Raw genomic sequence first — 24,444 nt, forward strand, 5'->3', positions numbered from 1 at the left:
AAATTTTTTGTCTTGTGCTCTTTAATTCTACGACTTATAAATCAAATGAAAAATCGTCTCTCGAGGAATTGGACCTATTTGGATTTTGAATGTCATCCGCAAACGGGTTTTCAGTGAACGGTTCAGGACTTTCAAAGCCATTACTTTCTAGCCCATTATTATCACTGAATGGGTTTGCCGAAGCATCTTGTAACTCACCGTACTTACCTCTCTTTTGGGTAGTATCATACATTCTGATAATTTTTTCTTGACCCCCTTCCTCTGCTTGTGAGAAGGCAAATCCTCTTTGTTTTTTCATCCTTTGCACTTGTCTCACCTTCCTGATAGCATTTTGGAATTGCTGAACGTGCGGTCTAGAATCACTGATATTGTATTTTTGCATTTCTTGAATAACATGATACGTTTCTGGTTCATACATTCTTTTGTAGTACTTCCATAAAAAGTCCCTTACCAAAGCAAAAATGGGTAAAACAATCAAAGTTAGCCAAAATACACCGGACCCATAAGTGTGTTTAACCACACCATAATACTCTCTTGAAATATTGGCATGAGGAAATATAGAGGCATAGATTGGGAAGAAAATCAACCAGAATAAGAAGGATCCAGGAATGGCGATTAAGGTAAATTTCGTCCATTGGTTGGTCACTAAGGCAGCCTTCCCTAAAACAATAATAACACTTGTAGTGTAAACAGCTACACCCCAAGACCAGTGATCAGCTAGTTCACCATGCATATTTAAGGCAAACCCGTATCTATAAATCAGTATGGTGCCAATAAATACTATTGCAGAATGGAAAAAACCATTAATAATCCACCCCCAAAAAATGTAGACAGAGAAAAACTGACCCTTCTGTCCTAATTTGTATAATTGTGGATAACGTTCAAGTAATCTACTACTAACAAATTGATCGAAGACACCAATGACAAATGGGGGCCAAACAGTGAAGAACAAGTTATAAAAACTCATTGTCCATGACTCCATAATTGATTGACCTGAAAAGGCATTGGCAAAAACGTACCAGAACTGTGTCATGTATAAAGCTGTATTCTTGTAGAAGGAATACAGAATTGCAACAGAAATTCTTTGGTAAGACCAAGAACCATGAACCAGTAATAGTTTTTTTAGAAACTTGAATTGGCCGACAGCTATGTCAGCAGAACGAGCAGCCTGCATACCCTCCATACCACTAATACCGACACCAACATGAGCTGCTTGGATCATGCTAACATCATTGGCACCATCACCGATAGCTAGTAATAGTGAAGATGATTTTCTTTTTACCATTTTAACCACTAAAGCCTTTTGCAGTGGAGATACACGGCAACAAATAACTGCTTTACAAAGTTTCGCCACAGTTAACAAGTAATCTTCTAATTCTGGTTCTAAGGCAAAGCTTAATGATTTACCATCAATTACGAGCGCTAAAGTATTCATATCATGTGCTGACAATTGATGCTCATTGAGGGCATTAATCTTTTCCAGCAAATTTCTCTCAGTTGCAGCTTTGGTTTCCTCGTTGATGATCAACAAATTCATGTCTTCACTCAATAATCGGCAACTCATACCAATATTGATAGCAGTTTCTTGTCTGTCACCAGTTAAAACCCAGATTTTGATACCCGCTTCTTGCAACGTATGGATAGTCTCTGGGACACCATCCTGTAACTTATCTTCGATAGCGGTCGCGCCGATCAATATCAGATTTTTCTCGATGAGATTTGCTGCCTCATCTAACTTTTCTGCTCTGTTATCTAACGTAGTCGCGGCCTCATTGTAAATATTATTCCATTCTTCATATTCTTTTTCAGATATGTCTCTCATGGCCAAACATAACGTCCTCAACCCTTCAGATGCATAATCTTCCAAATGTCTCATTGTAGCTTCCACATATTGGTTAGATTCATCGTCCAATCTTTCTAAAATGACAGTATCTGCGCCTTTACAAAAAAGTTTTATTGAACCATCCGGAAATCTAAATATGGAACTCATTCTTTTCCTTGTAGAATTAAACTCACAAATGTTTAGCAGTTGATATTCTTTTTCCTCACCAGTTTCCTCTAGTAATACAGTTACAGAGTTTGGTTTACGGATTATAAACTTGTACCCCAAATCTGCACCACCTTGAACAAGCGCGCCTTCATCTGGAGAAGCTGCTTGATATTTAATAGATCCATCGCTTTGGAACTCTGGAATAACAGTATGACATGTAGCTAGTAATGTCAAGAAGTCATTAATTATAGGTGAATCCTCGTCAGATGGATCATTTAGCTTTCTCTTCAAATCATCAAATTTTCTATAACCAACTTCAATTCCATCTTCGACGGTAGCATGTTTATCTTCGGGTATTTTATCAATATAACAATGACCCGCAATAGAGCATGATTTAAATTCCATGATATTTCTTGTTAAAGTTCCTGTTTTGTCACTGAAGATATATTCAATCTGACCAAGCTCTTCAACCAAAGATGATGTACGAACCACGGTTGGTGTATCAGTTTTCTCATAGTACAAATCTAAATCTGAGCCAATCATAAAAGCTTGATAATATTTGATTAATTCAACGGTAACAAATAAAGAAATAGGGACTAAATTAGAAAATAGAATCCAAAATGTTAAAAAATCTTTGAAGAATAAGCCAGCTTTATTGGTTCCTTCCAGATAAAGATAGGACAAATGTTTGGCGTCTGCAGTAGACATAATAACGTTACCAATAGAAGAAATCAAAATCAACACAATTAAAACCGTGAACAATGCAATAATCTGCCTGTTAATGATTTTCTCGACCGCGGTTCTCTTAATTGGAGTTGCAGTAGCATTGCGCATTAATTTAGTTTCGTGACCGGTAAAAATAACTAGACCAAATATCCAGGCGGTGTTTCTCAGGGTTGCACCTCTCAAAATCATCTGTTCAGGGGATAACGGTATTTGAAGATCATTCAATGTCATAGTACCCTCATATGTATACAAGCTAGAGTTTGGTTGCTCGGAAACAACTTTTCCCTTCATGTTCTTCAGGGTTCTAGCATCGATAAATTTGGCAGTTTCCACTCTAGACTGTTTAATCTTCAAATTGGTTTCACCATCCAAGTTCGCAGTTTCAATATAGCAAAGACCTTCTGGCTCGGAAGAAGATAGAATTATGGTATCTGCAGGAATAGGTTCCTCTGATTTAACTCTGATTATGTCACCTACACGAATATCGATCCATCGTTTCTCAACAAAGTCATCATGTGCTTCTGAAAATATTTCTGCTGTCGAATTATTTAACTCTTTATCAGAATTGGCTCTCTTGATATCTTCGATACATTCCTTCATGGCAGACACAATTAAAACCACTAACAAAGTACCAATAGTTGTGTATCTATTGGTCGGTGAGACATGGGGCACTTGTTGAATAGCTGATGTACATAAGAAAAACAAGTTAGCGTATTTAGAGAACTCTTGGAATAGAAACTTGGGGAGAAAGGTAGCAAAGTTATACTTTGTAGTGGATATATGATTGTCGCTATAACCGAATGAGGAATTGATTAGGGGGTCATTAATGTGAATGACACGCGGTTCACCATTCCCATCTGTGTCACCAACATTTTTTCTTAGAACATACCGATTGAAAAGGATTTTGATGTTGAACTTATTCCTCGAACTAGAATAGCTGTCATCTAATTCGTTGTTAGTAACCGCATTGTAATGGTTCATCTCGAAACTTTCGGGCCCTTTCTTCTGTTTGAACGTAAAGGCATTTTTAATACCATTGCCAAACCTAGTGAATAGACCGGGAGGTTTGCCTGCCCTTAATGATTGTGGTTGATATGCACTTGAGTCGAACCTATTAGCGTTCCAAGACATTTGGTCATCATCATTGTTACTCATGAATGGATTTTCATGCATATCGTTTTCAATGTTATCGTCATCAGCATCTAAATCAATGGTCTCTTCGGGAAATACATGAACCGCTGGTACATAATTCGTATTCGCGTGTGATCTGGTAGTCTTTGAATGGGATCCAGAGGGAGAAGTAGCATCGTCTAAGAAATCAATATCGAAAAGCGTGTCATCCTCCCCAGGTTTCCTTTGTGGGGGAGGTTTTTTGTCGTTATCCATGGTAAAATCAAGAAATGAAAATACCGATTAGTAAAATATTGCTTTGCAGTAATTGCTATTTGACGTTGTCAGCTCCTTGTTGCACTGTCCCTTTTAAAATGCCAAAATTTGTTGAATGTATCATACTTTAACTTAGTGGCATTAAGCAGGTTTAGGTTTTTGCTAAAAAAAAAACAATCACGTGATCACGAAAACGCTATTAGTTCACCTTTTCAATAACGATATCAATATTACCGTAGCATGAGGCCTCTGCTTTCGAGCATTATTAAGGTGAAAGCTACTGACAGTACGATAACTATTGGAAAGAATTTTAAGCGTTACAGAATGGGCCATTTTACCACTATAATAATCTTTATGTATTTATATAAGTAAAAGGGTTGAACACGTTTTATAACTGGTTGTTGATATGATACAGTATGCTGCCCAATCCACGTGGAAACAAATCCTGTTAAATCAATGATAAAAACTGGGGAATCATGTAATGTTGTGTTGGGTAATGAGTGAGCTTATTGTGCCACTTCTTGTTCAGTATTTTGAACTTCGTGTTCTTCTTCATATTCGATCTCGACCTTAGGACGTTTTGTTTTAGCATTAGTACCCTTCTTACGTCTTTTGGTATTCTTTGCATTTCCTTCGTCGCTGTCGTTGTCACTGTCGCTTTCACTGTCACTTTCACTTTCGCTGGCGCTAGATGCTTCTCTATCAGAATCAGCCAACCATTTTTCTAGGTCATCCACGTCAACATATTCACCTTCGCCATCATCTGCAACGTACTCAACTTCACCATCGTCGCTTTCTTCTTCTTCTTCATCCCAGTTTTCTTCTTCATCTTGAGAATTTTCATCCTCCATTTTACCCATTATCTTCTGCCAGACCTTTTCGTCAACATTCAATGGTTTGTCACCGTAAGCACCACTCTTTAATCTGTCCATCAACTCTTTTTCGATGGCTTTTTCAATCTTGGCAGCTACTAACGCCTTCCTCTCTCTGTTTTGTTCTCTTCTCTTGACCTTTGGTGCTACACCAACGTAATGCCTCTCCTCTTCCCTTAATGCTAAACGTCTCTCCGTTATCATAACCTGCGTCAATTTGGTGAACCTTTGTTTACATTTGTGACGGAAAAACTTGCTCCAATGCAGCAGATGGTCGTCGATCTGCTGTAAAGCCTTTGTATAATTCTTGGATAGCTTAATTCTTTCCCATAACTTGGCAGGGGTGTGTGCTCTTTCAGGAGTTTTCATGTACAAGTACAGTTTTCCCTTATCGCTCTTCACTGTTGCATACTTTGAGTTGGCAAGCGGACATGACTGTCTTGTACACAACCCAGTGACGTTATATTCATTTCTGCAGAAGTTTTGACCATTAGGTGCCTTGATCCTATGAGAGCAGAAACTTTGGTTGATAACCTGCCAAACAATTTCGTCTGACATATTTCCTCGTTATATTTCTACAGTTGTACGTTATAACAAGGCAAACTCCACCAAACGAAATTTTAAATAGATGCAATATCTGTCTATATACCAATAACTTTTTTCAGTTTCTTTTAAAAAGCTCATCGGAAAATTTTTCAAAAAAAAAAAACTGTCATTACCCTACTTGTTTATGATATTCTGATCGTAATAAGCAAATGGAAGAAAATTCCGGTTCTCATTTTAAAAACTAACATTCTATTTTAATAGAGCATGCATTGTCTATCGTTATAAATTATTATATTAGGTATGAGTCTATGAAAAAATATGCATATGCTTGACTTCTATGTTTTATAATCAAAGTTTTTACAGAAAGAGAATCTTGGTACCAGAAGAAGGGTAGCATGCTCCTCAAGTAGACAGTTCTTTGATTTCTTCTTGTGTCAACGTACTGATATAAACACACTTGCTCAGTAATTCATGATTAACTTCAAAAACGTAGAACTTGGACCATTGAACCCTTTGAATGAAGTTTTTCACTATTTGGACATTCGTAATAAACTTATTATAGTTTACTACTTTATCCTCTAGGATCCAGTCCTTCTTCTCAGCGTTTGCTGATAAATCCGAAAGATATACAACAATAAATGGGACGCAACCGACCAGTGGGTTTACTGAGTTGAGTAAGGTCCTTATCGTTGAATAATTTTTATTTAATGACGGAATTTTTTTTAGTTCTTCCCAAGTTAGCAAATCGCCTGGTTCAATCAAACGCCATGCGTCAGTGAACCTTTGAACAGCTGAAGAACTCAACGCTAGGATTATTTCCATTAATGTATTAAAGTTTTGAAATTTTCTACAATGGTCTGCAACATGAATGAACCGTTGAATGACATTTCTTTTCATTTTGGAGCTCTTGGTGAGAAGCACTTCCGATATAATCCAATCCACAGTTAGGTTGAATCTTGAAATTGCTAAATCGATTCCAGATAAACTTTCGTTCCTTATCAGTAGTTGCAGCCAACTTTTCACTTGTGGACCCTCATGTTTCATTTTCAAGTCTAATAAATCTTTCCAATCTATTTCTCCCAAAATCTCTTTCTCTATCAGTGTCATTTGTTGCGCCACAGACAGGGAATCGTACATTAGTATAAACGGAATGTGATTTTCATTATTGGAGAGCATCAGCCTTGTATCGTGGATCTTATATTGACTTACCAATTCCTGGATTTGTGCTGCCTGAACAGCAACATCAATATTACTGGAGGTGCCGGTCTTTTCAGGTGAAGAGCAAGCGAAACCCCCCTTATCTGATTGCTCGGGAGTAAATGGAATATTCATTATAGTTTGTCTTCTTCGTTCTATTAATAATGATTTCCTTTTTTCTGCAGGACTGTTTTGGAACGACGGCAAATTGTTAATGTTTAGCATTTCCACTTCGTCTGCCAGCCTGCTTGTTTTCAATCGAATAGCATCGCTGCTTTTGGTGTTTTCTGGCATTCCTGGTATTTTCTCATATGTGCCTTCCAGTTTCATCAGTGCCACGGTTATCGGATCGCCATTGATTGAATCATCGACCATATTAGCAATTTCATTCAAATTTTTCTTATCCAAGGAGCCTGCAAAAGCTGATTCAGAATTTACTGTCTGTGTATTTCGAGCACTTGATATGTCATTGGGATCGATGTCATCTATCGTTAGTAAACTTTCTGTTGCATTACTATTTGTTTCACTCTCGTTCTTCAAAAATTTACTTTTCAACTCTTCAACATTTTTCACTGGAGAAGCAACATCGATGCTACCGTCATCCGGTGAAAAAAAATATTTGATATTTTTTGCATGGCCACTTGGGCTCTCTAGATCATTATTGGAATCACTTAGATCAATCGTTTTCAATTCATGCAATGAAGAAGTATTTGAAACCATATCTTGGTGTCCCCTTTGATATTCTTCTCTCAAATTTATCACCCTTTGATGTGGAACTGGTGAATCCCTTGAGGTTTCGAAAGTTTCAACTGTACTACCGGTGGCAATTGAATCCAAATCACTTACAACAGATTCTATTGTAGGTGCTATTGATAATCTGATTCTATTGGTTTCACTTATTAAGGTTCCGGTTGGCAATCCTCTCTGCAAGCCTTGAGTTAGTTTTATAGGACTGTTATTCGCAGATTCGAAGAGTTTGCTTGTCGATACACTAATGACGGTGGATGAATTATCAGAATATACGGTATTTTTTCTATTATATTCCAAATTGAGAGGTTCTATCTCACTTATTTCTTCAATAACAGAGTTTGAATTGCTACGCTCAGGATCTACAATGCATAACTCTTTTGTTGGCGTTATGGCTATACTTTGGACTCTTGAAATGCTGATCCTTCCACTAGCAGGTCTGACAACTGCTTGTTTAACTGTGTGATTGCAAGGGGATTGTTTTTTTGTTTTCGCTATATCGGAATTGTTGGCTTCTGATAATGCATCGACAAAGTTATCTAGTTCTTTCGTACTTTTGTATTGTGTTTCATGATTTTCTTCGTTTTCACAATTTTCTTCAACTTCGCCTTTAGTACTCTCATTCTGGTCAATTGCTTTCTTTTTTTCATCTAGCGACTTGGTATCTTCGAAGGTAAACTCTCTTAAATTTAGGAAGCCAGTTTTGGTTTTTAAAGCTGGGCTAACTGTGTTATTCATGATGCTATTGACGTTTTTTAATTTTCTTGTTACTGTATCCCTAGGAGGCGAACTGGATGACAGTTCGGAATCATATGAATATGTTATTGATTTTGTGTCTTCCCTGCTATCGTTTAACGGTGAAGATTCTTTAAGATCCGGCAAAACATTTTTCAAAGGTGACGAAGTCATGCTCTTTTGAGATTGTGAATGATTTTTCCTTCTCGGTGTCATATTTGGAGTAGCCTCTGGATTTGTTTTGTCTGTCTCATGGAATAATAGCCTTTCAGGCCCATCCTCCTCTGTGCGAGAAGAATTAGTCTCCTTATCAAAGAGTCTCATACTTTCTGAGGAGAAGTTGTCATTTACTTTATTGTAATATGCTGTCGTGAAGCTTTTCACTTTCCTTCGTTGTAGTGCATCAAACGAGGGCGACGGTAGCATTTTTGACTCATTGTTCTGTAGTTGTTTATTTAAAGTGTTAGTCAAAGAAATGACGGACTGGGCAATTGAACTCACAGTTTGATACAAGTCCAAATTGTCCATGGCGCTGAAATTATCATTACTTGGTTTGAAACTGCTTCGCTGTAAAAGTTTTATATCGTGCATTTGTTCTTGACGTTTATTATCAGTATCTATTGTGAGATCTTGATTATCATTTGAGTGAATTTGAATTTTTTCTATCAACTGGTTCTGTAAGTGTATTAGGGACTCTACTTCATCTATAGTTCTCGCACTTAAAATGTCAAATTTTGAAGTTTCTGGATTAAGAAATTCTTCTTCTTCTTCTTTTGAGGATTTTCTATTAAGTGATGATATCGATACAACGTATTTAACAAAAGCATCCATTTCAGGTTTTTGGTTTGTTGGGTTGATGGCATTCATGATTTTTTTATCATTACTGCTATCATGGCGATTATGGTTTTTCATCCATTTAGCTAGAAGACCAACAGCACTACGGTGCAATACAGATATTGAGGATGTGTTAGATCTGCTATTACTATTGCTATTATTATCGAGAGATGATGTTGTTGATGTACCTTGCAGTGTTCCACTTTGTTCATTTAACTCTTCGGGTAGATACAAAGAATTTAGGATAAATTCAACTTTTTTAGCCGGCGTTGGAGGCATTATTTTATCCACTGCATATGATGACGGGTAGTCAACACCTTTCATTAACGTGGATACAAGAGTTACCTTAGATAAGTGGCTTAACTTTTGTTTATTATCTGGCATTTTCCCGCTTTCAATATTAATAGAGGGTTCTTTCATTACTCGATGTTTTGAATAAACATTGGATGTATTATCAGGGAACAAAAGCATCGAGGGGCTCCTCTGGTTCTTGGAAGAATTCAAAGACTGCTGGTTGTCCGGTAGTCTGAATATATCTGAAGTTTTATATAGTGATAAAACGCTTTGATTACGAAAATCAGGACTAGCAAAACTTTGTCTGGCGTACATACTCAGTCGGCTTCCTCTTTTGTGAAGGCTTCCTAGTTGTGTGAAATCCCTTAATGGGAAGTGCAACCATGCATCGAAGTCTAATTTATCTGGTTCATTCAGTTCAATGTTCTCCCAAACCAACTTGGAACAGTGTACCCAATTCTTTTTCAGATTAATTATACAGCTGGAAATTATCTTAGGATATTGTTCAATATGTTTATCGTTCAAAAACTCGATCAACCGGAGCCTTAACGAAATGTTCGGTAAAAAATCCTGAACAAAATAATTCAGGATGGAATGTCTTAATAATACAAACGTCCTTACTAGAGCCACTTCACCAATTCGCCTTCTCTTGGCCTTTGCAGCATTTGTGGTGATCTCCCTGATGCACCATCGAAACCTATAGATGAGTAAATCGTGTAAGTCTTGAGGTGTTATAAAATTCCTATAAATAAGAAAAAAATCTGCGAATGCGCTGTAATCTACCCCTTCCGAAGGAGAGGAAAGATGTACAATCAATGCAGGTAGGTCTGCACTATTCACTGGCTTAGATGCGCAATCACTTTCATAGCTAATAACATTCGAGGATGGAGTCGGGTAGTAATCTTTCTGGCTGAATATTTCCATGGTTCAGAGCAGCGAATCTTTGATTAACTAGAGGCTATGTTCAGCAAACAAATGGTTCACGTGTATAAAAGAGCAAGTCGCGCTATTACGATTGTGTTGAGTTAAAGGGTTTAGGAAGTTCTCATTCTCTGTTTACAGTTTTTTTTTCATTGTTGATAAAAAGATCAGGAATTTCATTAGTCGCGAAAATCAAAGTGTAGAAAGAAAAAAATAGAAGGGTAATAAATGAGTAAAAAATTGCAGAGAAAGCAGGACAACTAGAATGGATCAACAATCAAAGAGTGTTTATCGAAATTCATTATATAGTGGTTCATATAAACCACTTCTTCAGTTGTTTGATATAGAAATCTATTTAATTCTTTTTTCTATGTACTTACACAATGTTCTTCATTCATGCATCTTGTTTGTCGGAAATATCCCAGGTGGATAGCCAATTTAAGTAGCGGAAGCTGCTATTTGGACCTTCCATACCAAATGAAATGGGAGAAAAGTACCAGAAGCAACTGACTGTAAGTGCCATGAACCCAGTGTACAAGACGAAACGCATGATACGACCGCACTTAGATCTAGACCATTTTTGCAAGCCGGCGTCGAAACAGTATGCCAAAATGATCAGTGCAAAATATAACGCAGGTAAGTAATGATGGACGTAAGTTACTCTGGACATGATAACGAATGGCATGTAATGTAGGCCCCAAGCTAGTAGCGGATAGAACCCACCCATTAGGAAAACGTTCCAATTAGATGGATTTTCTAAGTCCACATATTGTCTTTGCCATCTAATTAATAATATGATGACGGTTGCCATGAATGCAAGAACAGCGATGCTGGATGCCCATGTGGAGACCGGGGTACCCAATAGGAAGTATTTTGGATTTTCGTCACCCCAGCCACATAGTCTTAAACCAACATTTAAAGTTGGCCATTGCCAAGCTGAAGAAGCTAGATAATCAAATTTGTCGGGATCTGGTAACAAAGCGTTATTAGTGGCCATCATGGCTAGATTCAAATGAATGAAATCCTTAAAGAAATTGGTCTTTGGGTATTGGAAGTCTTCAGGCCTTGGTGGTAATCTTTCGTTTTCGTGAGTCTCGATGTTCCACCACGTTCTTTTATCTCTCTTAAATGGGTTTTTCATACAGACGACCTCTTGTTGTCTAAACCCCCATTCGGGCAAACTGCTACCGGTTTGAGCCAAGTAACAGCCCATTTCCAAGTTCTTGATACGGAAAGCGGTGGTCAATGTATGTAACCTCTCAGGATCTTCATCCCCTCTCTGGTCCATGATTTCAATGACCCAATTGTCTTTGTTATCACCAACAAAATCATCACCGTAACCAGAAACCTCCCATTGCGTTTTGGACACTGGTGCAGCAACTGGATGGGTGTGCAAATTTCTGCCTGTACTTTTGTGCACCAATCTATAGGAGGTACCTGGCTTTAAATACTCGATGTCAGTTTCGTTTTGAGACCATGATGGTAGACTTCTTTCTCTGTTGAAAAACCATTCGTTGTTGGAATCTTTGTAACCATAACAGGTCACTTGCTGTTGGTTTGAACCTTCTGGGTAGGTTTGTATATGAGAGTGTAATAGAGAACCTCCGAGAGCCTGGTTTTTGATGGAAACGATGGATGAACCTAAAGCAATGTCACGAGGACCTTCTCCGACATCAGAACCGACCAATCTTGCCTGGAAAAGTGATGGCATATTAGCATCGCCTGTACCAGAATGCGATAGTAGATCAAAGTGGATTTTGAAGCATAGTAGAAAAATACAGAAGGGAACGATGATCAAACCAAATATTCTTGCCAACCAATGATTAATGTATGTTTTCCACGACATGGATTTGTCCGCCAAAAAGGTCCATAAGTCAATCACAGTATAGATACCGACCATAGTGATGATAAATAGACCCACCATCTTGACAGAAATCGTACAACCCAAAGAAATACCAGTGATCAACAGCCATTTCCACCATTTTCTAGAGAATGGCTTGGATCTTTGGTTGTGGAACATGACAAAACTAAAGAACGATGCCACGGTGAAGAACAGTAGCATGGAATCCAAAAGAATGAACCTACCCAAAGTACTATACGAATTCTCGAACAAAACTAACACAGTCATCAACCAAACAGTAGGTAGCGAAAATCCAATGGCCTTCGCAGTGAAATACGCCAATGGCACACAAAGTGCAGAAAACGAAGCGTTGAACAGTCTCATTTTAACATAATCTAGATAATCTGGGTAAATTTCCCCAGAAGGAAAGTCCCAAGAACCGTTGTAGCCCGCCAAGTATCCTGATAACCCGACAAGCATTTTCCCAAGGGGAGGATGAACATCGTGGTAAAATTCATGTCTCAAGTAGTAAGACCCAAATTTACCAAAATGTGCTTCATCCCAGACAACATGATTATTGATGCCGATCTTATACATTCTGGTAAACAAAGCCAATACAGTAAAGATCACCGGCATCACAACGGATTCCAGGCGCAACAGTGAGTTTTGTGCAGCAGGCTTTTCCTTTGAAAAATCTTCTGCCTCCCTCTCATCTATGCTCGATAGTTCATCGCTAACACTGACAGAGGACGACTCTCTTTGTCTTAATATATTCTCTTGCTTAATACGGGCGGCATTGTTTTTGCTGTACCCGGTAGACGAAGACGAAGACATGATTGCTGGACCACAGTTCGAAACAGAAAGACAGTAGCGATGTGGACTAAGCCGGTTCTTCTTGATAATGTTGTTAGCCTCGAGAAATAACCTTCTTCAACCCTCCAGAAGAATGTTTCAGTCTTAACAAACAATACACGAAACGGGATTTCTATGAGTTCTTTCGTTATTTTTTTTTCGTATTCGTTTTTTATTTTTTTCAGGGCGACGTGTCCAATAATAAGCAATGATCTCATTGTGTACGATATGTGTCCTTGTGACAGTAAATCGTTTCACGACCGTAAATGATGGTATTTTGGTATGTATGTATGTACTTATCTGATGATAACGTCAATTATGAAGACGAAAATGTAGCTTATAATGCTGCCCAGGGCTAACCCTGTCGAGACGAAGATATTGGTGAATCCACCGGCTGCTTCCTTCTCGTCGTCGCTGTCCAGTTGCTCTGGTACCTTCATGAAACTCATGGAGATGACGTGTCCATTGGTCACACCGAAGAGGAACTGTAGTAGCATATAGCACAGGTCGACAATTATGGAGCCATTATGGTCCTCGTCGCCGCTTGATGAGGAGGTGATGGCTGTGAACAGCAAAAAAAGTGGGATCGCTGCCACCCGCAACAGTGAGTAAATGAACGTTTTGCGTGGAGTGAAATTTTGGTCACGGAACATGGGCCAGTCGGCAATGACCCTTCCATAAAGGTCTCCTAGGTTCCACAGTGTGAATATGAGCGGGATGTATTGTGCATTGCTTAGGGGAAGCCCCGTCACGTAGGTGGCAGACGCAAATACGGGGAAAACAAGAGTCACGACGAAAGTGGTGAATATGGAAAGGACCAGGTACTTCAATTTGGCAAACAGTACTTCGAAGGGTACTTTCAGTTGGAGCTCTTCTCCTTCGTCGTTGTCATCGCGGCGGTCATTGTTGTAGTGGGCATCTTGATCATCGGTCTGGTCAATACGCCCAACTATGCGAATTTCCTCCTCGTTAGAGCGCAGAGAGCCTAACAATACATCGCTGATGTGTCCATCTTCCATATTCCAACTTTCTTTTACTTTTCTGCTGATCTTGCTCACGCTGAACATTACCACACAGATGGTGACTACAAGTGTCGTAGTGAAGAAGTATAGAAGAATGCCGCCCGTGGTAGAGACAGACGAGTTATCGATGAAAGCTAAAGCAAAAAGTACCAAGGAGGGCAGTACACCAGCTACGGCTTGTCCCACCATGACGCCTTGACTGTACTCGGAGCCGAGGACATTGGCAATTGCCATGATACCATTCTGCGTCATGGCCGTCCCCATTGAACTGATGACCACAAGCCCCATTATGAACATGAAGTTGAACCATTTGGGCAAAAGGAAATGCAAAATTGTAAAGAAGCACATGACGACAAAAACGATTATCTCCCATACAAGCCCATTAATTACTCTTCTCGAGTATTTGTACTGTCTCTTGGCCAGGTAGATGTTAAACAGCATTGATGATATGGTGGAAAAAGACATCATAGAACTCGTGAATATCTTCGCCCATATGGACGTGTCCTTAAAAATGTCGTGCTTGAAATACTGCGAGGCACTCAAGATGCAGTTCCATGGCCATAAAAGACCTATCCCTATGGTGAAAAAAGTAATATACGAAAGATTTTTCAACTTCTTTTTCAGCGGCAACGTATCCAGTGGCTCACTGGATAGAGATTGATCCATTTCAGAATCATTGTCGCCTTCCTCCTCTGAGTGTTCGCTGTTTTGCGGCACATTTTCTTCTCTGGAAAGTGATAACTCTTCTGATTGGGAATCGGCCAATGCAGGCTCTGGCACCGCAAGGATGGGCTTCTTAATGGTATCGGTGTCCGCACCAGTACTCATTTTTGCAATCCGATATTCTCCTTGTGTTTTTATGATAGTGTCAACGTAACGTAAATCATTTATTTGAGTATGACTTTTTTTAAGTCAGTTTCTTTTTTTCTTTTTCGGGAAAATAATCCTATGGTAAGTAGTAGTAACAACAAGAACAACCAAGAGGATAGTGAAACTTGCAAGATTTTTGGTTTGATGAAACAACTTGGGTTTTCTTAAATACTATAAAAATATACGTATGTATAAAAAAGAAAGAAACAATACGAAAAGGATAGGGAAAAGAGGGAAAAAAAATAGAGAGGAAAAAAAGTATAACGTGAAGGCTTTATGGGACGTGTGGTGAGGTTGAGATCGTTGCAATGTTATGGTGAGGTAGTGTACAAAAGAGAGAGAAATAGCGGAGTAAAAGCATATGGTTTATACCTTTCTGCTGCCTGTATTTGTTTTCATAAATTCAAACCTTGCTAACAGTGGTATATGGTCACTGGGGAATTTGTCGTTGGGGAACCCAATGAACTTACTTACGTAGTCAGGGTCTACTTCGCCTAATAGCCCGCGGACCCTGAGAGCGTGTGTGGAAAACCATATGTAGTCAATGACGTCTGTGAAGGAGGGTGTGAAATTGGTGAATGGCAGTTCTCCGATACAATTGTAACTAGATTTCAAAGCCAAGTTATGCGAGAAATTCTTTTCTGACATGTAACCGAAATCTCTGCCATTTCCCTCCTGATTTATTTGGACACGACCTGTACTTATCAATTCGTATACGGCGGAATTGATATATGAATTGAAATCACCACAAATAAGCACCGGAGATTTTTTTATATCCTGTCTAAAATTGTGTGTCGTCTCTTCCCTGAGCAGTGTTTCCAGATGGTCCAGCAACACACCCACTTGGAACGTCTTAACATCATTGAATTTTGGATCCCAGTGTAAATGTGTGGTGACCGCCCATATGGTATCACCGCTAGGGATGTGTTGCAGCTTTAAGAAGAGCGCAACGTTGTCCTTATTCATCGCACGATTTAAATAGTCTTCGGTTCTTTGGAACTTTTTGTGTTTCATCCAAGCACCACTAAAATCCATAGCGTCCTTGGTGATCAATTTGAATTGGTCTTTCTTGAAGAAAATACAACATCCATCGACTTTCTTGGAATCCTTAGAATGCATGGTCTTGGCCCTTGCCTTTGCATGGAAAATACCAGTATAACCATGCTTATCCAATAAGGGCACCCAGTAGTCTTCAAAAGTCTTGGACTCCACTTCTTGTAAACACAATAGATCGCTATCATATGACAGAATCTGTTCCTTTAACTTATTGCGTCTGTAATCCCAACTCAACGCCCAGGATGGTGTGTAACGGTACATCTTTGGAGTAGCATAGTGTTGGCAGAGGGTATTGTAGGATAAGACGGTGAACGTCCTCTTGGCCAAATCGACGGACAAATGTTCTGTGGATTGCTGTAAAGAGTCGTACTCCCTCTGTGGTTCCCCATCGGTATTGATTTCAATGAACCTACGTTCGTGTGGTAAAGAAATTTCCGGTCTGTTATCTCTTAAATAGAAAATCAATCCTGTGACAGATTTTTCTGTGAGGATCTTCAAAAATTGCCTTTCTAAGGGGTTTCCCTCTACACCAAGGAATTGCAGGTTGCACAAGTTGCCGAACTCCCATGGTAATGTGGTGATCATATTGTCGAAAAAGTATAGGTATTTAAGTTGAAAACATGAGCCCAAGTCCGGGGGCAGAGACGTCAATCTGTTGTGTGACAGGTCCAAAACACGTAGGTTACTTAGGTGCTTGATCTCTGGAGGTAATTCGGTGAGGCTGTTACCATTTAAATACAGCCTCGTTAGAAAATCGTACTTGAAGATGTTGGGACTGATGTTGAAGATTTGTAAGTTGGACAAGTCTAGCGCGTGCCATAATTGGTCATCGTACTTGGAGTCCTTGGGCATGACCATTCTGTTTTCAATGTCGTCATCTTCATCGATACTGTACTGAGAGAGTTTCTTGTGTTGCAAGAGCGCCTGATTAGCTTCGTCCTTGCCATTAGCAAACAACTCTATTTTCGGGGTCAATGGTGTGGACACTGCACTGTTAGCAGCAGTACCTGAAGGAGTGCTGTCGCCCGTGGGCTGTTGTTTCTTCGCAGCTTTATTCTCAGTGAGAGTATCGGCCATCTCCATTAGAGCCTGCTTGGTGCAGTCGACTAGTGATTTGGAGGCTTCTGCAATGTGGGATTGTTGAAAGTCGGCAGGCTGCAGAGAAGATGGTGCAGCTTGAGGTCCAGAGCCCATTTGGCCCGGCGCCTGCTGTGGCACCTGCTGCTGTACCTGCGCTTGTTGCTGCGCTTGCTGAGCCTGTTGCGTAGCCAAGTACTTCTTCATGGCGTTTTGCCTGGCATAGATGTTGGGCTGTCCCAAAGATTGTGCAGAAACTGCAGCCAGGTGCAATTGAAGCTTCCAGATCGGGTTGTTTAGTAAAGAAGGGTCATCCAAGTGTGGGTGTAATAAAGGGTTGCTGGCGTTTACATTGATGTTCACAGGCGTGCCCACGGTTGGAATCATCCCTATAGGATTGGCTGCGCCAGTCGAGGCGTTCATCATCATCCCGGTACCACCGCCATTGTTGTTATTGTTGTTATTGTTGCTGTTGCTATTATCCATGTTCATATTGAGCATGTTCGCGTTCCCGTTAGCCAATTGGTCAAGCAACTGGCGCGAGTTGTTATTGCTGGGAGTGTGTACATCGTTGTTGCTCATGAGCCCCGGTGGAGGTATATTAGAAAGCTGGTTGATGTGTAGCTGCTGCTGTAGGGTATTCGGTGTACCCTTTCCTAGTAGTCCGGCATGCTGTTGCTGCTGTTGTTGTTGCTGCTGCTGCTGTTGCTGCGGGCCCAGGTTAGGGTAGCCTAATAAAGAAGCGTCGTTCATTAGCGGAGGTGTGCAGGGATAACGTCAGTCGGAGGTCCCTTACTGGTGTCCCTTATGTTTTGCCTTCGCATAGTAGAACCCACTGTAAGATGGAAACTTTTTCAATTTTTTTTCGTTGTTGGCCCGTTTTTCGCAAGAACGGGCGATAACAAAAGGCCTAACTAAACGGCTACTTTACCTTAGATCCACCATGGGAAGGTTTCACTCTTATACTGCTTACTGATATATGTATATTTTGTTGGGATATGTAGTTACTTATCAATGCTAGAGCACGATCCACGTGGTAGCACAGCCGCCAAACACGAGAGGCTTGCTAGAGTACTGGCCTGCGAACTGCAGGCCAGGCCGCGAACCTTTCTGCGGACCACAGTTTCCATGCTCCCCCCAGCCCCAGCAATATACTTGATAATGCCGGGACTTGCCTTCTTGATTGGTTGTTACAAGGACACCATGCTCGCTTCCAGTCGTGATATCGACGATGGGAAGGCCTAGGCCCTCTTGCGGGAACAGTTGTGAGTGTGTGCCTCTACCAAACGACTCCACGGTATTGAGGCGCCTATCCCAGATGTGGATCGAAGTCCACATGCACTTGACCACAAGGTCGCGTCTCGCCTGTTGTTGTTCGAGCTGGAACCCCATGGGCAGGCGACCGGATGCGTGTACTATGCGGCCGTCTTTGTCCACTATTACTATGAAGTCCTTGCCCATGGCGACGTAATCCACGGATACAGACCCTGTATCACACACTAACGTAGGCTCGGCTATTGATCGACATTTTTGCTTCTGCAATTGGCATTTGGTGTTGCTGCCCCACCCGTATACCTTGGTGCCTTGTGCCACTGCGAAATTCTGAAAGCATCCGTAAACTGCAATGCGCCCATCGCTGGGATGCAGCGGTATGTGTAGCTGCTTGAACCCGTAACTACCGCTCCCTCGCTGCCAGATGTGACCAGCAGCATCAACAATAACTGACGTGTCCCAGCCGCACGCTATATCTACCACAGGTGCTGCTACTTCTACTGGCGTCCAGCCACGCACCTGCTGCAATGCTTGCTCACCGTTCAGTTCGCCCCGTCTGTTATCTCCACATCCCATCACTTTTCCATCGTGCATCAGCACTAAACTGTGGTTTCCACCACACGCTATCTTCTCCACTATTCCACCATTGCCCATCGCAGACCTCTGCGGCGTGTCCATGTCCTCATCGTGCGCCAATCCAAGTTGTCCTCGTCCGTTGGACCCAAATGCGTATACACAACTCATCAATCAAGTCTGTAACCGTCTTTACCAACTTATAATCACCCTATTGCATCACTTGGGCTTTGGTTCTGCTTGCATTATTAAGGCTCAAACGGCTGCGTTACCCCCGTCGCCGCGAAATTTTTCATAATTTTTCACTTTGTAGGATTAAAAGTGAAGATTATGAGCCCATCTCGCAATGCAACACGTAAGTCCAACCTGCCCTGTTGCGTTATATACTGCTTTTAATTCGTGTTTTTGGCTACTGTTAGGCACTTGACTATCGAGAGCAAGAAAAAAGAAGAAAAGAGGTAAGAAAACACGCTACAGTTGAAATTATGAGCGGCTCCCATTCAAACGATGAGGATGACATAGTGCAAGTGCCCGAGACGTCCTCTCCCACCAAGGCAGCGTCGTCATCTCCCCTAAAGCCTAGCTCGTCGACGATTCCGGATGCAAACGTAGCCTCTCTGAGGAGCAGGTTCACTTTCAAGCCTTCTGATCCGAGCCAAGGGGCCCATACTTCAAAGCCGCTCCCATCTGGAAGTCCTGAAGTGGCACTGGTTAACCTGGCGAGAGAGTTCCCTGATTTCTCTCAGACTCTGGTACAGGCTGTTTTTAAGTCTAACTCCTTCAACTTGCAGTCTGCCAGGGAACGTCTTACGAGATTGAGGCAGCAGAGACAAAACTGGACATGGAACAAGAACGCATCTCCCAAGAAGGCAGAGACCCCGCCACCTGTCAAAAAGGCATTGCCATTGGCTAATACAGGCCGTTTATCTTCTATTCATGGCAACACTAGCAACAAGTCTTCCAAGATCACTGTGGCCAAACAGAAAACGTCCATCTTTGACCGTTACTCGAACGTCATCAACCAGAAACAATACACTTTTGAACTGCCAAATAACCTGAACATAGACTCCGAGGCACTCAGCAAGTTGCCCGTGAACTACAACAAAAAGAGAAGACTGGTTAGAGCAGATCAGCATCCAATGGGTAAGTCTCATGAGTCTGCCTCTACGCAATTAGGATCTGCAAGGGAGAAACTCCTGGCGAGCCGCAAATACGGCGGCCGTACGGACGACAATGAGGAAGAGGAGGAGGAAAGTATGATGACCGACGACGACGATGCAAGTGGCGACGACTATACGGAATCCACGCCGCAAATAAACCTTGATGAACAAGTTTTACAGTTCATTAATGATTCTGATATTGTCGATCTCTCCGATCTCTCCGATACCACCATGCATAAGGCACAACTGATAGTCTCCCATAGGCCCTATTCTTCCCTAAACGCCTTTATAAATACAAAATTTAGTGATAAGGACACTGAGGAGAATGCTTCGAACAAGAGGAAAAGGCGCGCAGCGGCAACTGCCAACGAAAGCGAAAGGTTACTTGATAAGATTACCCAAAGTATTAGAGGTTACAATGCAATTGAGTCCGTGATCAAGAAGTGTTCCTCCTACGGTGATTTGGTAACTTCACAAATGAAGAAATGGGGTGTACAAGTGGAAGGTGATAACTCCGAGTTAGATTTAATGAACCTTGGTGAAGATGGCAACGATGATGACGATGATGAGGATAATAATAGTAATAATAGTAGTAGTAATAGTAATACTGCTGGTGCGAATGACGATGGCAAGGAAAAAGAGGACGCAAGGGCTGTGGTGGAAGGTTTTGATGAAACTAGTGCGGAACCCACACCCGCGCCAGCTGAAAGAGAAACGAAACGAACTAGGAACACAGCCAAGTCTGAAGCAGATGGGGACGAAGAAGATGTAGATTTGGAAGCAATTGATGACGAGCTGCCACAGTCGGAACATGAAGATGACGACTATGAAGAGGAAGACGAGGACTATAACGATGAGGAAGAGGATGTGGAATATGACGATGAAGATGATGATGATGATGATGACGAATTTGTGGCCGTAAGAAAAAACAGACATGTCGCTTCCACCACAAACAGAAACGGTCGTAAACCTATTGTTAAGTTCTTCAAAGGCAAACCCAGATTGTTAAGTTCAGAAATTTCATTGAAGGACTACCAGCAAACCGGCATAAACTGGTTGAATTTGCTATATCAAAATAAGATGTCATGTATTCTTGCAGACGATATGGGTCTAGGTAAGACGTGTCAAGTCATTTCATTCTTCGCATACTTGAAACAGATAAACGAACCAGGGCCTCACCTGGTTGTTGTGCCATCGTCGACGTTAGAAAATTGGTTAAGGGAGTTCCAGAAATTCGCGCCTGCCTTAAAGATTGAGCCCTACTATGGCTCTTTACAAGAGAGGGAAGAACTGCGTGATATTCTGGAAAGGAACTCTGGAAAATATGATGTTATCGTGACCACGTATAACTTAGCTGCAGGCAATAAATACGACGTTTCATTTTTGAAAAATAGAAACTTCAACGTTGTGGTTTATGATGAAGGCCATATGTTGAAAAATTCCACATCAGAGAGATTTGCAAAATTGATGAAGATTCGGGCAAATTTCCGTCTTTTATTGACTGGTACACCCTTACAGAACAACTTGAAGGAACTAATGTCGCTTTTGGAATTTATCATGCCTAATCTTTTCATTTCTAAAAAGGAATCATTTGATGCAATCTTCAAACAACGTGCTAAGACCACGGACGACAACAAAAGTCACAACCCGTTATTGGCGCAAGAAGCCATCACAAGAGCGAAAACAATGATGAAGCCGTTTATTTTGAGAAGACGTAAGGACCAAGTGCTGAAGCACTTGCCACCAAAGCACACGCATATCCAATACTGTGAGTTGAACCCAGTGCAAAAGAAAATATATGATAAGGAGATTCAAATTGTGTTAGAACATAAAAGAATGATTAAAGATGGTGAATTGCCACAACAAGAAAAAGGAAAATCTAAAACACAATCATCAAGTTCCAAAAATCTAATAATGGCATTGCGTAAGGCTTCTCTTCACCCGCTTCTATTTCGAAATATTTATGATGACAAAATGATTACTAAAATGAGTGACGCCATCTTAGATGAACCTGCATATTCAGAGAACGGTAACAGGGAATATATTAAAGAAGACATGAGTTATATGACGGATTTTGAATTGCATAAGCTATGTTGTAACTTCCCCAACACGTTGTCCAAGTATCAACTTCATAACGATGAGTGGATGCAATCGGGTAAGATTGATGCCCTAAAAAAATTGTTGAAAACAATCATCGTGGACAAACAGGAAAAAGTTCTGATATTCTCTTTGTTCACTCAAGTCCTGGATATTCTAGAAATGGTGCTGTCCACGTTGAATTATAAATTTTTAAGATTAGACGGGTCCACGCAAGTGAACGATAGGCAACTATTGATTGATAAGTTTTATGAAGATAAGGAAATCCCTATTTTTATCTTATCAACAAAAGCAGGTGGATTTGGTATTAACTTAGTCTGTGCAAATAATGTTATTATTTTTGACCAAAGTTTTAACCCACATGATGATAGACAAGCTGCTGATAGAGCACATCGTGTCGGGCAAACAAAAGAAGTCAATATAACAACATTGATTACTAAGGATTCGATTGAAGAGAAAATTCATCAACTAGCGAAAAATAAACTAGCATTGGATTCCTATATCAGCGAGGATAAAAAATCTCAGGATGTGTTGGAAAGTAAAGTTAGTGATATGTTGGAAGATATAATCTATGATGAAAACTCGACACCAAAGAAAACGTAAAATTGATTAATTGAAAAAGTAAAGAAAGAAGCCAAAAACGGAAGAAGAGTTAGTACATGTTTTCCTCTGCATAATCACATCATGTGAATAAAATCTTGATAGAACAAGAAGAAAAAAAAAGGGATTAGTTGAGATATTTCTAGTGTATAGTATATATGTATGTATACATACATATGTTGGTGTGTATAGCTAGATAATTTTGAATCTTTCAAAAAAGTAAAACACTATTTTGTTCATCAATTTACTTGTTCGTTGGTCTGTTGAGGTACTGCTTCAATTTCAGTATGAGTTTCTACTACAGTTTCAGTTTCAGTTTCAGGAACCATTGGGTAATCAACATTAAATAAAACACTGCCAATGGTATTGGTGGAAATCGCAAATCCTGCTAAAATAGGTACAGACTCGATCAAACCTGCTAATAAACCAAACGATGTATATTGACCCATGTGAAGGTAGATATTTTCACGTCTTTGTATATTACTGAAGTTCTGTAAACGTAAAACCTTCGTGAAGTAAATTTGAGCGATGAAGGGAGAGATTAAAATATGGAAAAGAATGGGACCAAACAGGGGGAAAAAAGATATAGCCAGGAGTGCCAAGAGAACGACTAGTCCTAAAAAATACTTGATCACTTTGAAGGGGAAATAATAAGCCCAAAAATACACAGAGTTAATAGGCACATAGTACTTGATGGGTTTTACCCCACTGAAATCCTGCTCTAATCCATTCTTTTTAAGGCACACTTCTACCAAATGATTGTTGAAGTGGCTCAGTCTCATAAACAACAGAGTGAAGACATTTGCTTGTAAAAATGAATGAAAGATGGCAATGAAAAGGCCAATCGGACCCAACACAATCAAAAAAGCCGTATACATAGGTGTAATCGTAGCCCAGTAAACAAAGCTCACAAGGGCAAACATCACTAAGTATATTGATAATATCCCCAGCATAGTCGTTGAGTAACTGCTCTTACTGGTGTTAAACTCCAAAAACCCCTTGAAAGGATACATGAACGCACCTCCTGTGAACGAATCCTTGAAAAAGTTCATTAGCACGTACCTCGTACGATTCACTAGTTTCGTGATGTGCTTTTTATAAACTTTATCCAAGTATTGGTTGAAAGGGATATTGATATATGGAAGTTTCTCATACGACTGGCCCCCGCCGAACTTATACACCAAACCACCAACCCCAGCAAGTGCTAATGAACCTGTAAAACTCATATTCTGTTGTTGTTGTTACTATTTTGAATATGTATTTCTAATTTATTACTAAAACCACAGTCACAATACACTACTGACAAGAATAAAAGTAGATCTAACCTTCTTTGTCAGGTGTAAATATATGTATTTATATATAATTAATATACTATACACAAGGTGTCACAAAACCAGTAAGATCCCGTCGTATTATTATGTCACGTGGCCTATATCCAGTACGGGTAATGAGTTTAGAAACAAGGGTTTTTTAAGTAAGTGATTACATGACAAAGAAGTGGTAAACAAGATTTGACAAGGGGCAGGTCGGCAACCGTAGCAGAGCATTCGTTGAAAAAGGAAATCAACGTTATAAAGTATAGCCGCCATATTATTTTCCTGTTTCCTTCTTTTTTTTCTTTGTTCAAAGTGACGTTGTATCTATTTCTGTTCCACAACGGCTTTTCTAAGATTGGAATCCCTTGATATCGTTACAACAGCGACCTATTATAGTTAATTTGCCAAGTTTTTTTTCGCATTTTCAGTAATTTAGAAACTAGAAAAAGCAGCATACCAAT

The 24,444-nt window shown here is 40.2% G+C and overlaps 9 protein-coding genes across 9 annotated transcripts; 1 reads left to right on the forward strand and 8 right to left on the reverse strand.

The window, feature by feature from the left end:
* Positions 1-34: 34 nt before the first annotated feature.
* DRS2 (aminophospholipid-translocating P4-type ATPase DRS2) lies at positions 35-4,102 on the reverse strand (the record flags this gene model as incomplete). Its single annotated transcript, XM_056224808.1, has 1 exon — positions 35-4,102. The coding sequence occupies one exon, from the start codon at positions 4,100-4,102 to the stop codon at positions 35-37; it is 4,068 nt and encodes a 1,355-aa protein (XP_056080204.1).
* A 506-nt stretch (positions 4,103-4,608) lies between these two features.
* Positions 4,609-5,532, reverse strand: MAK16 (ribosome biosynthesis protein MAK16; the record flags this gene model as incomplete). Its single annotated transcript, XM_056224919.1, has 1 exon — positions 4,609-5,532. One exon carries the CDS (start codon positions 5,530-5,532, stop codon positions 4,609-4,611), a length of 924 nt encoding a protein of 307 aa, XP_056080205.1.
* A 390-nt stretch (positions 5,533-5,922) lies between these two features.
* LTE1 (mitotic regulator LTE1) lies at positions 5,923-10,251 on the reverse strand (the record flags this gene model as incomplete). The annotated part of the gene is made up of 1 exon (XM_056225030.1): positions 5,923-10,251. The coding sequence occupies one exon, from the start codon at positions 10,249-10,251 to the stop codon at positions 5,923-5,925; it is 4,329 nt and encodes a 1,442-aa protein (XP_056080206.1).
* A 391-nt stretch (positions 10,252-10,642) lies between these two features.
* Positions 10,643-12,922, reverse strand: PMT2 (dolichyl-phosphate-mannose-protein mannosyltransferase PMT2; the record flags this gene model as incomplete). The annotated part of the gene is made up of 1 exon (XM_056225141.1): positions 10,643-12,922. The coding sequence occupies one exon, from the start codon at positions 12,920-12,922 to the stop codon at positions 10,643-10,645; it is 2,280 nt and encodes a 759-aa protein (XP_056080207.1).
* Positions 12,923-13,236: 314 nt separating this feature from the next.
* Positions 13,237-14,790, reverse strand: FUN26 (nucleoside transmembrane transporter FUN26; the record flags this gene model as incomplete). Its single annotated transcript, XM_056225252.1, has 1 exon — positions 13,237-14,790. One exon carries the CDS (start codon positions 14,788-14,790, stop codon positions 13,237-13,239), a length of 1,554 nt encoding a protein of 517 aa, XP_056080208.1.
* A 408-nt stretch (positions 14,791-15,198) lies between these two features.
* Positions 15,199-17,718, reverse strand: CCR4 (CCR4-NOT core exoribonuclease subunit CCR4; the record flags this gene model as incomplete). The annotated part of the gene is made up of 1 exon (XM_056225363.1): positions 15,199-17,718. One exon carries the CDS (start codon positions 17,716-17,718, stop codon positions 15,199-15,201), a length of 2,520 nt encoding a protein of 839 aa, XP_056080209.1.
* A 264-nt stretch (positions 17,719-17,982) lies between these two features.
* ATS1 (Ats1p) lies at positions 17,983-18,981 on the reverse strand (the record flags this gene model as incomplete). The annotated part of the gene is made up of 1 exon (XM_056225474.1): positions 17,983-18,981. One exon carries the CDS (start codon positions 18,979-18,981, stop codon positions 17,983-17,985), a length of 999 nt encoding a protein of 332 aa, XP_056080210.1.
* Positions 18,982-19,295: 314 nt separating this feature from the next.
* FUN30 (DNA-dependent ATPase FUN30) lies at positions 19,296-22,670 on the forward strand (the record flags this gene model as incomplete). Its single annotated transcript, XM_056225585.1, has 1 exon — positions 19,296-22,670. The coding sequence occupies one exon, from the start codon at positions 19,296-19,298 to the stop codon at positions 22,668-22,670; it is 3,375 nt and encodes a 1,124-aa protein (XP_056080211.1).
* Positions 22,671-22,906: 236 nt separating this feature from the next.
* Positions 22,907-23,893, reverse strand: LDS1 (Lds1p; the record flags this gene model as incomplete). The annotated part of the gene is made up of 1 exon (XM_056225696.1): positions 22,907-23,893. The coding sequence occupies one exon, from the start codon at positions 23,891-23,893 to the stop codon at positions 22,907-22,909; it is 987 nt and encodes a 328-aa protein (XP_056080212.1).
* Between the last annotated feature and the right edge of the window lie 551 nt (positions 23,894-24,444).

Source organism: Saccharomyces mikatae (assembly GCF_947241705.1).
Source record: "Saccharomyces mikatae IFO 1815 strain IFO1815 genome assembly, chromosome: 1".
NCBI lineage: Eukaryota > Fungi > Ascomycota > Saccharomycetes > Saccharomycetales > Saccharomycetaceae > Saccharomyces > Saccharomyces mikatae.